Here is a 14,523-nt window from a genome sequence, read left to right as displayed (position 1 = left end):
TTGTGTTCGTTGGCCTGATCATGATTAGGCGGCCGAAGCTGGTAACCGTGCCCATTTACGACCCACAAACATCTCTTATCCTGTCTTTCTATCTTCCACACCTGGCTCTGCTCCTTTCCTTCTGGGCCTTTATTAGGGGGAGGTAACGAAATTTACGATGAGGCGGTACGGGTCTTGAATGAAGAATTGACATGGGATTATGATGGACTAGTGGGAACCCCTCATTCGTAATGTTTTGACATCAGATACTGTTGACGATTCCTGTGCAACGCCAAATATTTATTGTTTAAGACACGAATGTTTAGAACTGTGGTAACATGTAAAGAATTTGCCCCGAGCAGAATATTTAGTATATAAGGAACAACCCTCTTTGTGCAAATTGAACAGGCTCCTAGACACTGCCCGTGTGCAGTTTCTGTGACTTCTGTGTCCCTGCAGTAATAAACCTTTGGTCTTTGACGCCACCATCGAGAAGCCCGTGTTTCTGTTTGTTTGTGCACCGAGACAGGTTGAACTCCGGGGTCTTCGGGTGTTTTCCCTGACACCTCTGGACGGAACCAAAAAGTCCAGAACTCCACATTGGCAACATTGTGGCCATTTATGAAGGTGCCTGCAAGCTTCCTGTCTGACCTCCAGAATGCCCCTCCCTTGTGTCCACAGGGAATGAACTTCTGATTGGCTATGTGCTGTCTGGTCTAAATTCCTAAGTCCTCCACCCAGATCTCTTTCTTGCCTGATTTAAAAGTCATAATTGGCAAAGAATCTATGGACAAAAACAAGCTCAGGAAGGATAGAATTATGGAAATGAATATAAAAGGAGCATGACGTAAAACTCAGTGGTAGAATGCCATGGAGTGAGCAGCATTGTGGGAGGAGGGAAGACTTACACCTGTTTCAGAAAATGTTCAGAAAAATATATTGTCTAATTAAAATTGTTATGTGATGAGAAAGATACATGTAACTTTAAAAAACATAATAATTTAACATGCCAAATCCTGCTCGGCCACATTAGTGAAGCACAAGTAGTGGCTGTACCTATTTTACAGGACTCCTTCAAGACGACCATGTCCTTGCTGGAACTTATGCTCAGATCCGTTTTTGTTAAACCAAAATATTCAGTTTTCCAAAAGGGACCCATGTTATTCTAACTGCATTCAAATATTGTCTGGATCCTTCCCATAAAGCAGCCTGTGGTAGAGAGTTCTCCTCCAATGCTCCAGCGTTCTCTCTATGGACAAGCAGAGCGTGCTGTGACTCTGATTTCTGCAACAGCGGGGATGTGAAGGGTACGTACAGTCTGTGACTACAACATCTGTAACGGAAGGGATGTTCAGGGTATGTGCAGTCTGTAACTAAAACATCTGTAACGGAAGGGCTGTTCAGGGTATGTGCAGTCTGTGATTAAAACATTTGTAACAGAAAGGCTGTTCAGGGTATGTGCAGTATGTGATTACAACATCTGTAACAGAAGGGCTGTTCAGGGTATGTGCAGTCTGTGACTACAACATCTGTAACGGAAGGGCTGTTCAGGGTATGTGAAGTCTGTGACAAAAATATCTGTAACTGAAAGGCTGTTCTGGGTATGTGTAGTCTGTGATTAAAACATCTGTAACAGAAAGGCAGTTCAGGGTATGTGCAGTCTGTGACTAAAACATCTGTAACAGAAAGGATGTTCAGGGTATGTACAGTCTGTGACTAAAACATCTGTAACAGAAAGGCTGTTCAGGGTATGTGCAGTCTGGTACTAAAACATCTGTAACAGAAAAGCTGTTCGGGGTGTGTGCACTCTGTGACTAAAACATCTGTAACAGAAAGGCTGTTCAGGGTATGTGCAATCTGTGACTACAAGATTTGTCACAGAAGGGATGTTCAGGGTATGTGCAGTCTGTGACTAAAACATCTGTAATAGAAAGGCTGTTCAGGGTATGTGTAAGTATCTCGGAGGTCTCCTTTCCCTCTGGTCCCTACCTGCTCCAAATCCATTTCCACCACCCTCTCTTGAGTCTACCTTGCGGTTAGATTGAGGACAAAACGCATCTCCTGCCGCTTTCTTGTACAGGGCTACTCGCCTCAAATTCCAATGCTCCCCATTAAACAGGGTCACAAACCTCTTATGTACTGCTTTGACTTTAAACGGACCCCTGAACTTAGTCAACCCACCGCTAACACGTCCTGGTTTCACTTTCACCCAATCATTCACCGCAAAACTACTCTTACTTATCGCTTCCCCATCGTCTTCTTTCTTCTCCAAGGCACCAGAACTCAAACATTCTTTCATCCATGCTGCAACAAGTTTGGTGCCAGCTGAACGTCCTCTCATTACACGGAAAGGAATCTTCCCAGTCACACCATTCTCAGTGGTTCTATAGGCCCAAACTAAATCATTAACCAACTCTTTCACATTCTCTCTAGAAGACAGGGCCATCTGGATAGCTCCCTTAACCATACGGTTCGCCCTCTCAACCATGCCATTACCCTGTGGGTTGTACAACGACGTTCTTGAATGCACAATCCCACATTTCTCTAAGAAACTGACCATCTCTGCTGAGGTTAATTGCGTCCCATTATCAGTGATGATCTTTACAGGAAATCCTTCCTCCCTGAAAATGTCTTTTAACATTTCAATTGTAAATCTGGTAGTGATCTCCTTCATAAATCTGACTACTAACCATTTCGACGAGACGTCCACAACTACCAAACCAAACCTCATATCATGCCCCAGTTGGTAGAAGGGACCTATGAAATCTAGGCATATAGTGTGCCACGGCACTCCAGGGTCTTCAATTGTTCCACATTCTCCTTGAACACCAACCTTAAGCCTCTTCTCACACTCCAAACAATCCGTACATCTCTCAACCCACTCTGAGATTTCCCGATCCATACTTGGCCACCAGAAATGTTCTCGCACTCTCCTCTTAGTAAGAGATTGCCCCAGATGACCTTCATGAGCGATTTTGAATAGAGTGAACCTCACCTCTTGCGGAGGGATGAACTTGTCTTCTTTTAAAATGATAAAGCCGTCCTTGTCTAATATTGACAAATGTTCCAAAACTTTTAGATATGGACGAAGAGCAGGAGATACACAACTCTCTCTCCTCGAACCCCTGACAATCATTTCTTTTACTTCACCCAGTACCATATCGTTACTCATACAACTATTCCACCAACTCTTGCTCACTGCCCCTGTACACATATCCTTCATGGGAAAGGGAGAGGATATGTTGTATTCCCTTTACTTATATTGTATCCCATCCTCGTCGCCATTTGTAATAATCCATGTAGAAGGGTGGACACTAATATAAGAGTTTTGAAATAGTATTTATTTAATGCTACAGAGAAGAACTGGTGTTCCCATCAGAAAGCCAGGGAGCTAACTGACAAGCTAGAATACAGATAGTTCAAAGCACTCTATGACATAAGTTAACATAGAATGTACATCTTAAAGAGATAGGATACAATATAAGTAAAGGGAATACAACAAAAGGCTGTTCAGGGTATGTGCAGTCTGTGACTAAAACATCTGTAACAGAAATGCTGTTCAGGGTATGTGCAGTCTGTGACTAAAACATCTGTAACAGAAATGCTGTTCAGGGTATGTGCAGTCTGTGACTACAACATCTGTAACAGAAGGGCTGTTCAGGGAATGTGCAGTCTGTGACTAAACATCTGTAACAGAAAGGCTGTTCAGGCTATGTGCAGTATGTGACTACCAGATCTGTCACAGAAGGGATATTCAGGGTACGTGGAGTTTGAGACTGCAAGATCTGTAACAGAAAGGCTGTTCAGGGTATGTGCAGTCTGTGCCTAAAACATCTGTAACAGAAAGGATGCTCAGGGTATGTGCAGTCTGCGACTAAAACATCTGTAACAGAAAGGCTGTTTAGGGTATGTGCAGTCTGTGACTAAAAGATCTATAACAGAAAGGCTGTTCAGGGTACGGCAGTCTGTGACTAAAACATCTTTAATGGAAGGGCTGTTCAGGGTATGTGCAGTCTGTGACTACAACATCTGTAACGGAAGGGCTCTTCAGGGTATGTGCAGTCTGTGACTACAAGATCTGTAACAGAATGGCTGTTTATTGTACATGCAGTCTGTCACTACAACATCTGAAAAAGAAGGGATGTTCAGGGTATGTGCAGTCTTTGACTAAAACATCTGTAACAGAAAGGCTGTTCAGGGTACTTGCAGTCTGTGAATAAAACATCTGTAACAGAAAGGCTGTTCAGGGTATGTGCAGTCCTCAGACTAAAACATCTGTAACAGAAAGGCTGTCAGGGTATTTACAGTCTGTGACTAAAACATCTGTAACAGAAAGGTTGTTCAGGGTATGTGCAGTATGTGACTACAACATCTGTAACAGAAGGGCTGTTCAGGGTATGTGCAGTCTGTGACTAAAACATCTGTAACAGAAAGGCTGTTCAGGGTATGTGCAGTCTCTGACTAAAACATCTGTAACAGAAAGGCTGTTCAGGGTATGTGCAGTCTGTGCCTAAAACATCTGTAACAGAAAGGATGTTCAGGGTATGTGCAGTCTGCGACTAAAACATCTGTAACAGAAAGGCTGTTTAGGGTATGTGCAGTCTGTGACTAAAATATCTATAACAGAAAGGCTGTTCAGGGTACGGCAGTCTGTGACTAAAACATTTGTAATGGAAGGGCTGTTCAGGGTATGTGCAGTCTGTGACTACAACATCTGTAACGGAAGGGCTGTTCAGGGTATGTGCAGTCTGTGACTACAAGATCTGTAACAGAATGGCTGTTTATTGTACATGCAGTCTGTCACTACAACATCTGAAAAAGAAGGGATGTTCGGGGTATGTGCAGTCTGTGACTAAAACATCTGTAACAGAAAGGCTGTTCAGGGTACTTGCAGTCTGTGATTAAAACATCTGTAACAGAAAGGCTGTTTAGGGTATGTGCAGTCCTCAGACTAAAACATCTGTAACAGAAAGGCTGTCAGGGTATTTACAGTCTGTGACTAAAACATCTGTAACAGAAAGGCTGTTCAGGGTATGTGCAGTATGTGACTACAACATCTGTAACAGAAGGGCTGTTCAGGGTATGTGCAGTCTGTGACTGAAACATCTGTAACAGAAAAGCTGTTCAGGGTATGTTCAGTCTGTAACAAAAACATCTGTAACAGAAAGGCTGTTCAGGGTATGTGCAGTCTGTGACTAAAACATCTGTAACAGAAAGGCTGTTCAGGGTATGTGCAATCTGTGACTACAAGATCTGTCACAGAAAAGCTGTTCAGGGTATGTTCAGTCTGTAACTAAAACATCTGTAACAGAAAGGCTGTTCAGGGTATGTGCAGTCTGTGACTAAAACATCTGTAACAGAAAGGCTGTTCAGGGTACGTGCAGTCTGTGATTAAAACATCCGTAACGGAAAGGCTGTTCAGGGTATTGTTGGACTTGGCCCTTCTGACAGGTTCACCCCTGAACTTCTTACCTGGTATTATTAGATAATTATGGTGATTTCTGGTCTTTGAGCACTTTGACACTGTGGTGCAGTGCAAAGTGCTTGCGCTTTCTGAGTGAGTGTGTGAGATTGGCCTGCCCTCCCATAGGAATGCATGGGTAATGTATGTGTCCCTGGTAGTTCCTGATGCGTGGGGAGTACAGGTGCGAGTTTGGTATGTGTGGACTCGACTGATTAAATGCTGCGTGATGATGTGTGCAGCGTTATTGTGTCTAGTGTGGAAGTGCCACTTCTAGACGTTGGTGTGCCTGTGCAGTGAATGTGCTGGCTTGTGATTGGCTGGAGCTGGCTGCTGAGCCTGGCTCCAGGAGTAAGGAAGGGTCTGCCCCGTTGGTGAATGGGAGATCTGCATGAGTGATGTGAGGGAGGAGTGCACCTGGGACCTGAATAGGGCTGGGCTTTCCCCTCACAATGCTGGCTCCACCCCCTGTGGCGTGTCTGATGTCCCTGACCCATCCTGTGAATAGGCAGAGGGGCTGAGCAAAACAAAGTGCTCATGAACCAGTTGCATCTGGTTCGCCCCTTGCCTGCTCCTTTGACAACAAAGGATTCCTCTGTATAAAAAGAGGCTGTGACCTCTTGTAAAAGGTTCTTGTTTTCCTGACTAGAATCTAATAGGGGCGTGCTGCTGCTGGGGCCCAGGGGAAGGCTTGCCTCCATGGGCCCTGCCCAGCCCCTGGATGCCTTGGAGACTTTATTTGCCTTGGGACCCTTCTGCCTTGCCCCAGGATCCCTTCTTTATCTCTGAGGACCTTTTGCTGGTCTTGGCGCTTTGCAAGTGCTTTATTTTAAATGACCTCCAAAGCGCTGTACTTCCCAGAAGGAATCCCCGGCGTAGGGATTCCCCTGAGATCACCAAGGCTTTGCAGGTGCCCACCCTGCATTATGGCCGCTGTTCATATATTTTAACTAGCAGGTGCCGCCCCTGCTTTATAGCCCGATTTGGAGGGAGCCTACCCCTCATGGTGCCCAGAATGATCGTTTCTCCACCGTGGCCCCGAGCGGCCGAAGTGGAAGTCAGGCAGCGTTGTGCCTGGCGGCGGCCGGGACTTCTGGTTCCACGATGGAAGTCCCGCGCTCAACCCGGCAGTGGAGAAAGTCGTCTGGAGCCTCGCGGACTCCTCAGGAGTGGTGCTGGTCCGCTTAGTGTTGCAGTCGTCTAAGGAGACCCGCGAACCTCCAGAGCCCCGCAGGCACCAACGAAGGCTGAGGAAGGCGGAGGGGGCTCGAGGCACATTGCTGGTGCCTACCCCCACCACGCAGGCCACAGATCTGCCCCCGCCGCCTGGTGTGCGGAGTACCGGCCCCAACTAGGAGGAGATCGGAGGAGTCCCCCTCCTGACCATTGAGCCGGTGAGTGAGCTGCCCGGCTAGTTCCTGAGCGTCCCCCGCCTGATAGGGGGCCGCTCATACATTGAAGGCATTATGTTGTGTAAAGAGCCGGTGTGTGTCTCTGCCCTGGCCCAGTTATTTCCAGAGCCATCGTGTGGCTCCAACGGTTGGGGGCAAGTTCTCCTTCTTCCTGGTGCATAGTTATCTAAAGCGCTAGTGTGCTTGGAAGTATTTGGGGGCCAGTCTTTGCTCCCGATATTGGGCATCAGTATTTTAGGAGCCAGAGTGCTCCAAGACACATGGTTAATTTTAGAGTCCAGAGGACTCCCACTGTTGGCACATTAGTTAATTACTGAGCCCCGTGTTTCTCCAACATTTTGGGCGCAATGCTACTGAGGGCTAGCGAGAGCCCCCCCTGTAGCAGTTTTGTCCTCAGCTGCCCAGCAAGTAGTGGGCAGCTGCACCGTTTAGGTTTTGCTTCTTAAGGGACTTGTACTTTGTACTTAGGAGTGAGTCGCACTCCTTCATCCCTACTTGGCCTTCCCCAGCTGCGCAGCACTTAGTGCCAGTTGCAGCGTTTAGGCCCCTTGATATTGTCCCCAGCTGCCGAGCAAGTAGTGGGCAGCTGCTATGTTTATGTTTTGGCGCAGTGGCGCAACCTGGACTTTGATGTGAGTTATGTGGCACATGCGATTTCTGCGCTAAATGTGCTTTATGTGATATTATGATTTATGCGCTAACGCTTTGGGTGTTAGGAAATGTACTGTGTGTAGTATGTTTTGCGCATCCCGTGTTCTGACACCTCTGAATGTGTTTTTATGCATCATGTGTGAAGTTTCTGGCCTATACCCCTGAATGTATTTTTATGCTTAGGTGGTTGTTTTTCCTAGTATAGGTTATACTAGTGAGTTAATGGTTCCTGCGTGATATTGTCCTAAGGTGGTTATGGCTGCGTAGGTGGTACTTACCTGTTATCAGTGGTTACTGGATGATTATTGTTCTATGTTCTAAGCGCTATTCCTACAAGTATCCTATGTTCTACCAAGTGCTAGTTCTAAAAGTGCCTATTCCTGACAGTGGTCCATGTGGCCCTGTCCCATGTATATAATCCCCTGTAAATTCCGCCCGTGCATATGGCACATTGTAAAGTGTGTGTTTCCTATCTAATGTGTTTGGTATAATACAAAGGCTATTTTTATATAACCTTGTGTGGAGTTCCTTGAAGGGGATTATTGTTTTTTAAGTTTGTTCTAAAAATGACATTTCTTTGGAAATGTGTTTCTAGTGCACTGTGAGTTAGGTGTCCCTCGCTCTGGGGGGATGGGGGGTTAGATCATCCCCTAAGTGCAGTTTGTTTTCTGGGTTCACCAGTAAGGGTGGGATCCAGTGGTTGCAGCGAAAATGTGTCCAGTGCATGTGTTCCCCATCCCGTTCCCGCAGTGATGGTACCTGTGTCACGTGTGGTCAGGTTGAGAAATCAGGGGTGGTAGAAACTGCTTTTCCAGTCTGGGGGTGTGTGTGTGGATGAATGGTGTGAGTTCTCTGGATGGGGAGCTTGCTGAATACGTTGTGAATTGTGCACTACTGTTTTAGCTCAGACACTTAAGTTCCTTGTGTTAAACTTTTCCCAAGAACATCTGCAGGAGTGGAGCCTGCTTTTGATTTCTGTGGTCTGTTTAGATACAGTCTGTTGGAGTTAGTAAGGTTCTGGGAGGAGAGATACATAGGGCATGGAGTGATTCCAAAAGGAGTGGCTGAGGTGTCTTCCTGCCCAGTGTGGTGGAAGAGGTTCAGTGTAGCCCAGCTAGGTCTCGTTGTAGGGGCTCACATCCTGTCTCAGAGGAGGAGGAGTGGGTGGGTCTGCGTGTCTCCAGGTGCCCGAAACTCAGTCTCAAGGCCTGGATTGTTTCTGAAGGGAACATCAGGTCGGGGGCCTAGGCTGTACCAATAGGTCATTTGAGGAGGATCTCCCAGAGAGTCTGAAGAACGTGGAACATCTGTAAACAGGGTTTCAGTAGTTCTGGGGTCTGGCAGTACCGCTCCAGTTGGGAGTGTGCAGACGTCCAGATGGAGGGGTGCGAGGGGGAGAACCCCCAGTGGACGAACCAGTGGGTCAGGGGCCAGCCAGAAGGGCTGTGTCGCCAGGCAGTGACCATGGTGATGCCACTTCTGTCCTGAGTGACAGGCAGACTTGTACACGAAACATTAGTTATGTGTCACCCTCAAGGAAGTCCTGGTGCGCCAGGCATCTGACCAAAGGGTACGTCCCTCGGTTGGGGAGCCAGTAGCTGGTGTTTCCGGATCTGGACGTAAGGGCAACTGTAAGTAGTGTCCTGAAGTTACAAGAAGGAACTTCTGCCTGAAGAGAAGAAACCGGGTAAGATTTATGGAGGAGTACTGTCCCTGACCTTGGGGATTGGCCTGCAGTGGTTGCCTTGCTGCTGAAGGAGAGGAGAAAGTCTTAGATTTTTGTTTTCAACTTGTAGAAGTCCTGGTGCGCCAGGCATCTAACCAAAGGGTACGTCCCTCGGTTGGGGAGCCAGGTTCAGGTGTTTACCTGTCATGGACAGCAGGGCGACTGTAGCCAGTGTCCTGGCCGGTTTGTCTTCTAGGGGTACCACTCCAGTTGGGAGGGTGCAGAACTCTGGAAGGGGGTCAGAAGACGTCTGACCCTTGTGCATCCAGTGAATTTGGATCCCAGGTGGTAGACCAGTTAAAGGAGCTGTGACCTATTCGTCATGACCACCCTTGTGTCCTGTAGGCACCACACTGAGCCGCGTCTGCCTCGAGCCGCGCAGCCTATCCCGGTCGCCAACCCCGTCTCAACGCTGTCCGCGAACCACAGTTGGCAACCCGCAAAGTGCAACGCCTTGCTACACCGTCCTTGTGCTGATCTGACCACGGTCACTGCTGCTTAGGGAGTAAGGTCCCGAACTGGTCGGAGAGTTGTGTTCTGGAGGGTGCTTCACCTGGGAGAGTGCGCAATCCCAGAAGTAGAGGTAGGGTGGGGCATTCTTGCCCGTGACCTCTGGTCAGCCTGAGGGTGCGGACCCTAGGTTGAAGGATCAGTGGAAGTTTGGAACTACATTGAGGAGGGTGGAGAATGGCTACTGTATGCCAGGAGTTACCACTCCCCCCTCTTGATTGGCAAGGACCAGTGGTATCTGGGTAGCCTAGGGCCTGGTCCTAGCCGTGGATAACTAAGGAATACCAGTGGGGTAGCCTGGTTGGGCCTAAATCTTCTTATGTATGTGCTGGTTTTTGTGGAACAACGTCGCGTAGAACCGGAGGGTGTCCCTGCAGCGCGGGCCCGTGTCCATGTTCTATCGCCCAAAGCAGGGAAGTCCATCACAATGGTGATTGGGCTGTCCTGCGTTTTCGCTGGAAGGGGGTTGTGTTGGACTTGGCCCTTCTGGCAGGTTCACCCCTGAACTTTTTGCCTGGTATTATTAGATAATTATGGTGATTTCTGGTCTTTGCGCACTTTGACATTGTGGCGCAGTGTAAAGTGCGTGCGCTCTCTGAGTGTGTGTGAGAGATTGGCCTGCCCTCCCATAGGAATGCATGGGGAATGTATGTGTCGCTGGTAGTTCCTGATGCGTGGGGAGTGCAGGTGTGAGTTTGGTATGTGCGGACTCGTGTGATTAAATGCTGTGTGATGATGTGTGCGGCGTTATTGTGTCTAGTGTGGAAGTGCCACTTCTAGAAGTTGGTGTGCCTGTGCAGTGAATGTGCTGGCTTGTGATTGGCTGGAGCTGGCTGGTGAGCCTGGCTCCAGGAGTCAGGATGGGTGTGCCCCGGTGGTGGATGGGAGACCTGTATGAGTGATGTGAGGGAGGAGTGCACCTGGGACCTAAATAGGGCTGGGCTTTCCCCTCACAATGCTGGCTCCACCCCCTGTGGTGTGTCTGATGTCCCTGACCCATCCTGTGAATAGGCAGAGGGGCTGAGCAAAACAAAGTGCTCAGGAACCAGTTGCATCTGGTTCGCCCCTTGCCTGCTCCTTTGACAACAAAGGATTTCTCTGTATAAAAAGAGGCTGTGACCTCTTCTAAAAGGTTCTTGTTTTCCTGACTAGAATCTACTAGGGGCATACTGCTGCTGGGGCCAGGGGAAGGCTTGCCTCCCTGGGCCCTGCCCAGCCCCTGGATGCCTTGGAGACTTTATTTGCCTTGGGACCCTTCTGCCTTGCCCCAGGATGCCTTCTTTATCTCTGAGGACCTTTTTCTGGTCTTGGCGCTTTGCAAGTGCTTTTTTTAAAATTACCTCCAAAGCGCTGTACTTCCCAGAAGGAATCCCTGGCGTAGGGATTCTCCTGAGATTACCGAGACTTTGCAGGTGCCCACCCTGCATTATGGCCGCTGTTCATATATTTTAACTAGTAGGAGCCTACCCTGCTTTATAGCCCGATTTGGAGGGAGCCTACCCCTCATGGTGCCCAGAATGATCGCATCACTGCCGCGGCCCCGAGCGGCCTAAGCGGAAGTCAGGCAGCGTTGTGCCTGGCGGCGTGCGGGACTTCCGGTTCCATGATGGAATTACCGCCCTCACCCCGGCAGTGGAGAAAGTTGTCTGGAGCCTCGCGGGCTCCCCTGCCAAGCCCCGGGATCCCTGAGAGGGACCGGGTGACAGAGCCAGGAAGGGGAGCCTTGCGGACTCCTCAGGAGTGGTGCTGGTCCACGGAGTGTTTCAGCCGTCTAAGAAGACCCGAGAATCCCCAGAGCCCCGAAGGCACCAACGAAGGCTGAGGAAGGCGGAGGGGGCTCGAGGCACATTGCCGGTGCCTGCCCCCGACACGCAGACCACTGATCTTCCCCTGCCACCTGGTCAGTGGAGTGCCGGCCCCAACTACAAGGAGGTCGGAGGAGTCCCCCGCCTGACCATTGAGCCGGTGAGTGAGCTGCGCGGCTAGTTCCTGAGCGGCCTCCTCCTGATAGGGGGCCGTTCCTACGTTGAAGGCATTATGTTGTGTAAAGAGCCGGTGTGTGGCTCTGCGCTGGCCCAGTTATTTAAAGAGCCCTCGTGTGGCTCCAACAGTTGGGGGCAAGTTCTCCTTCTTCCTGGTGCATAGTTATCTAAAGCTCTAGTGCGCTTGGCAGTATTTGGGGGCCAGTCTTTGCTCCCGATATTGGGCATCACTATTTTAGGAGCCAGAGTTCTCCAAGACACATGGTTAATTTTAGAGTCCAAAGGACTCCCACCTTTGGCACATTAGTTAATTACTGAGCCCCGTGCGGCTAAAACATTTTGGGAGCAATGTTCCTGAGGGCTATCAAGAGACCGCCCTGTCGCAGTTTTGTCCTCAGCTGCCCAGCATATAGGGGGCAGCTGCACCGTTTAGGTTTTGCTTCTTAGGGGACTTGTACTTTGGACTTAGGAGTGAGTCGCACTCCTTCATCCCTACTTGGCCTTCCCCAGCTGCACAGCACTTAGTGCCAGCTGCAGTGTTTAGGCCCCTTGCTATTGACCCCATTTGCCCAGCAAGTAGTGGGCAGCTGCTATGTTTAGGTTTTGGCGCAGTGGTGCAACCTGGACTTTAATGTGAGTTATGTGCTACATGTGATTTCTGCGCTAAATGTGATTTATGTGATATTATGATTTATGCGCTAACGCTTTGGGTGTTAGGAAATGTACTGTGTGTAGTATGTTTTGCGCACCCCGTGTTCTGACACCTCTGAGTGTGTTTTTATGCATCTTGTTTGAAGTTTCTGACCTATACCCCTAAATGTATTTTTATGCTTAGGTGGTTGTTTTTCCTAGTATAGGTTATACCAGTGAGTTCATGGTTCCCAGCGTTATATTGTCCTATGGTGGTTAGGGTTGCGTAGGTGGTACTATCCTATTATCAGTAATTACTGGTTGATTATTGTTCTATGTTCTAAGCGCTATTCCTAGGAGTATCCTATGTTCTACCAAGTGCTAGTTCTAAAAGTGCTTATTCCTGACAGTGGTCCATGTGGAAAGGTCCCATGTATATAATCCCCTGTAAATTCTGCCCGTTCCTATGGCACATTGTAAAGTGTGTGTTTCCTATCTAATGTGTTTGGTATAATACAAAGGCTATTTTTATATAACCTTGTGTGGAGTTCCTTTTGTGGGGGGCCTGGGACGTTGTTGCTGGGGGTGCGTGCGCAAATGCTTTGCACATTGCCTCCGAGATAAGCCTGAATTCTGGTGCCAAGCTAACAAGGGGGTGAGCAGGGGTTATCTTTGGCGGGTGACTTCCTTGCCCTGACTAGATTGCTGGTTTCTGCCTGTCTTTGGCGCAAGCCTCAGCCAACCAGAAATCCAGTTTTTAACAATGGTTGTCAGTGGTGGGAAATGGACTTGCGTTTGTGCACTACCACAGCGACAGCTGGCTCCACTACAAAACTCTGCATTTTAGATAGTCACATGGAAGGGTATTATTGTTTTTTAAGTTTGTTCTAAAAATGTCATTTCTTTGGAAATGTGTTTCTGGTGCACTGTGAGTTAGGTGTCCCTTGCTCGGGGGGTGGGGGGGTAGATCATCCCTAAGTGCAGTGTGTTTTCTGGGTTCACCAGTAAGGGTAGGATCCAGTGGTGGCAGCGAAAATGTGTGCAGTGCATGTGTTCCCCGTCCCGTTCCCGGAGTGATGATACCTGTGTCACGTGTGGTCAGGTTGAGAAATCAGGGGTGGTAGAAACTGCCTTACCAGTCTAGGGAGGGGTTGTGTGGATGAATGTTGTGAGTTCTCTGGATGGGGAGCTTGCTTAATACGTTGTGAATTGTGGACTACTGTTTTAGCTCAGACACTTAAGTTACTTGTGTTAAACTTTTCCCAAAAACATCTGCAGAAGTGGAGCCTGCTTTTGATTTCTGTGGTCTGTTTAGATACAGTATGTTGGAGTTGGTAAGGTTTTGGGAGGAGAGAGACATAGGGGATGGAGTGATTCCAAAAGGAGTGGCTGAGGTGTCTTCCAGTCCAGTGTGGTGGAAGAGGTTCAGTGTAGCCCAGCTAGGTCTCGGTGTAGGGGCTCACGTCCTGTCTCAGAGGAGAAGGAGTGGGTGGGACTGCGTGTCTCCTGGTGCCCGAAACCCAGTCTAAGGGCCTGGATTGTTTCTGAAGGGAACATCAGATTGGGGGCCTAGGCTGTACCAATAGGTCATTTGAGGAGGATCTCCCACAGTGTCTTAAGAACGTGGAACATCTCCAAACTGGGTTTCAGTAGTTCTGATGTCTGGCAGTACCGCTCCAGTTGGGAGGGTGCAGATGTCCAGATGGAGGGGTGCGAGGGGGAGAACCCCCAGTGGACGAACCAGTGGGTCAGGGGCCAGCCAGATGGGCTGTGTCGCCAGGGAGTGACCATGGTGATGCCACTTCTGTCCTGAGTGACAGGTTGACTTGTACACGACACATTTGTTATGTGTCACCCTCAAGGAAGTCCTGGTGCGCCAGGCATCTGACCAAAGGGTACGTCCCTCGGTTGGGGAGCCAGTAGCCGGTGTTTCCGGATCTGGATGTAAGGGCAACTGTAAGTAGTGTCCTGAAGTTGCAAGAAGGAACTTCTGCCTGAAGAGAAGGAACCGGGTAAGCTGTATGCAGGAAAACTGTCCCTTACCTGGGGGATTGGCCTGCAGTGGTTGCCTTGCTGCTGAAGGAGAGGAGAAAGTCTTAGATTTTTTTTTCAACTTGTAGAAGTCCTGGTGCGCCAGGCATCTAACCAAAGGGTAGCATCCCTAGGTTGGGG

At 48.8% G+C, this 14,523-nt stretch overlaps 1 protein-coding gene across 1 annotated transcript in view; it reads left to right on the top strand.

The window, feature by feature from the left end:
- Positions 1–14,523, top strand: part of LOC144826867 (phospholipase A2 inhibitor and Ly6/PLAUR domain-containing protein-like) — a 56,814-nt gene that overhangs the window by 26,527 nt on the left and 15,764 nt on the right. The window contains exon 2 of the mRNA XM_078685328.1: positions 1,131–1,286. Coding sequence (XP_078541454.1) covers positions 1,131–1,286 — 156 coding nt within the window. The remainder of the gene's footprint in view (positions 1–1,130; positions 1,287–14,523) is intronic.

This window comes from Lissotriton helveticus, chromosome 4_1 (genome assembly GCF_964261635.1).
Source record: "Lissotriton helveticus chromosome 4_1, aLisHel1.1, whole genome shotgun sequence".
Lineage (NCBI taxonomy): Eukaryota > Metazoa > Chordata > Amphibia > Caudata > Salamandridae > Lissotriton > Lissotriton helveticus.
The sequence above is the reverse complement of the archived record's forward strand: the minus strand, read 5'-3'. Positions and strand labels throughout refer to the sequence as shown.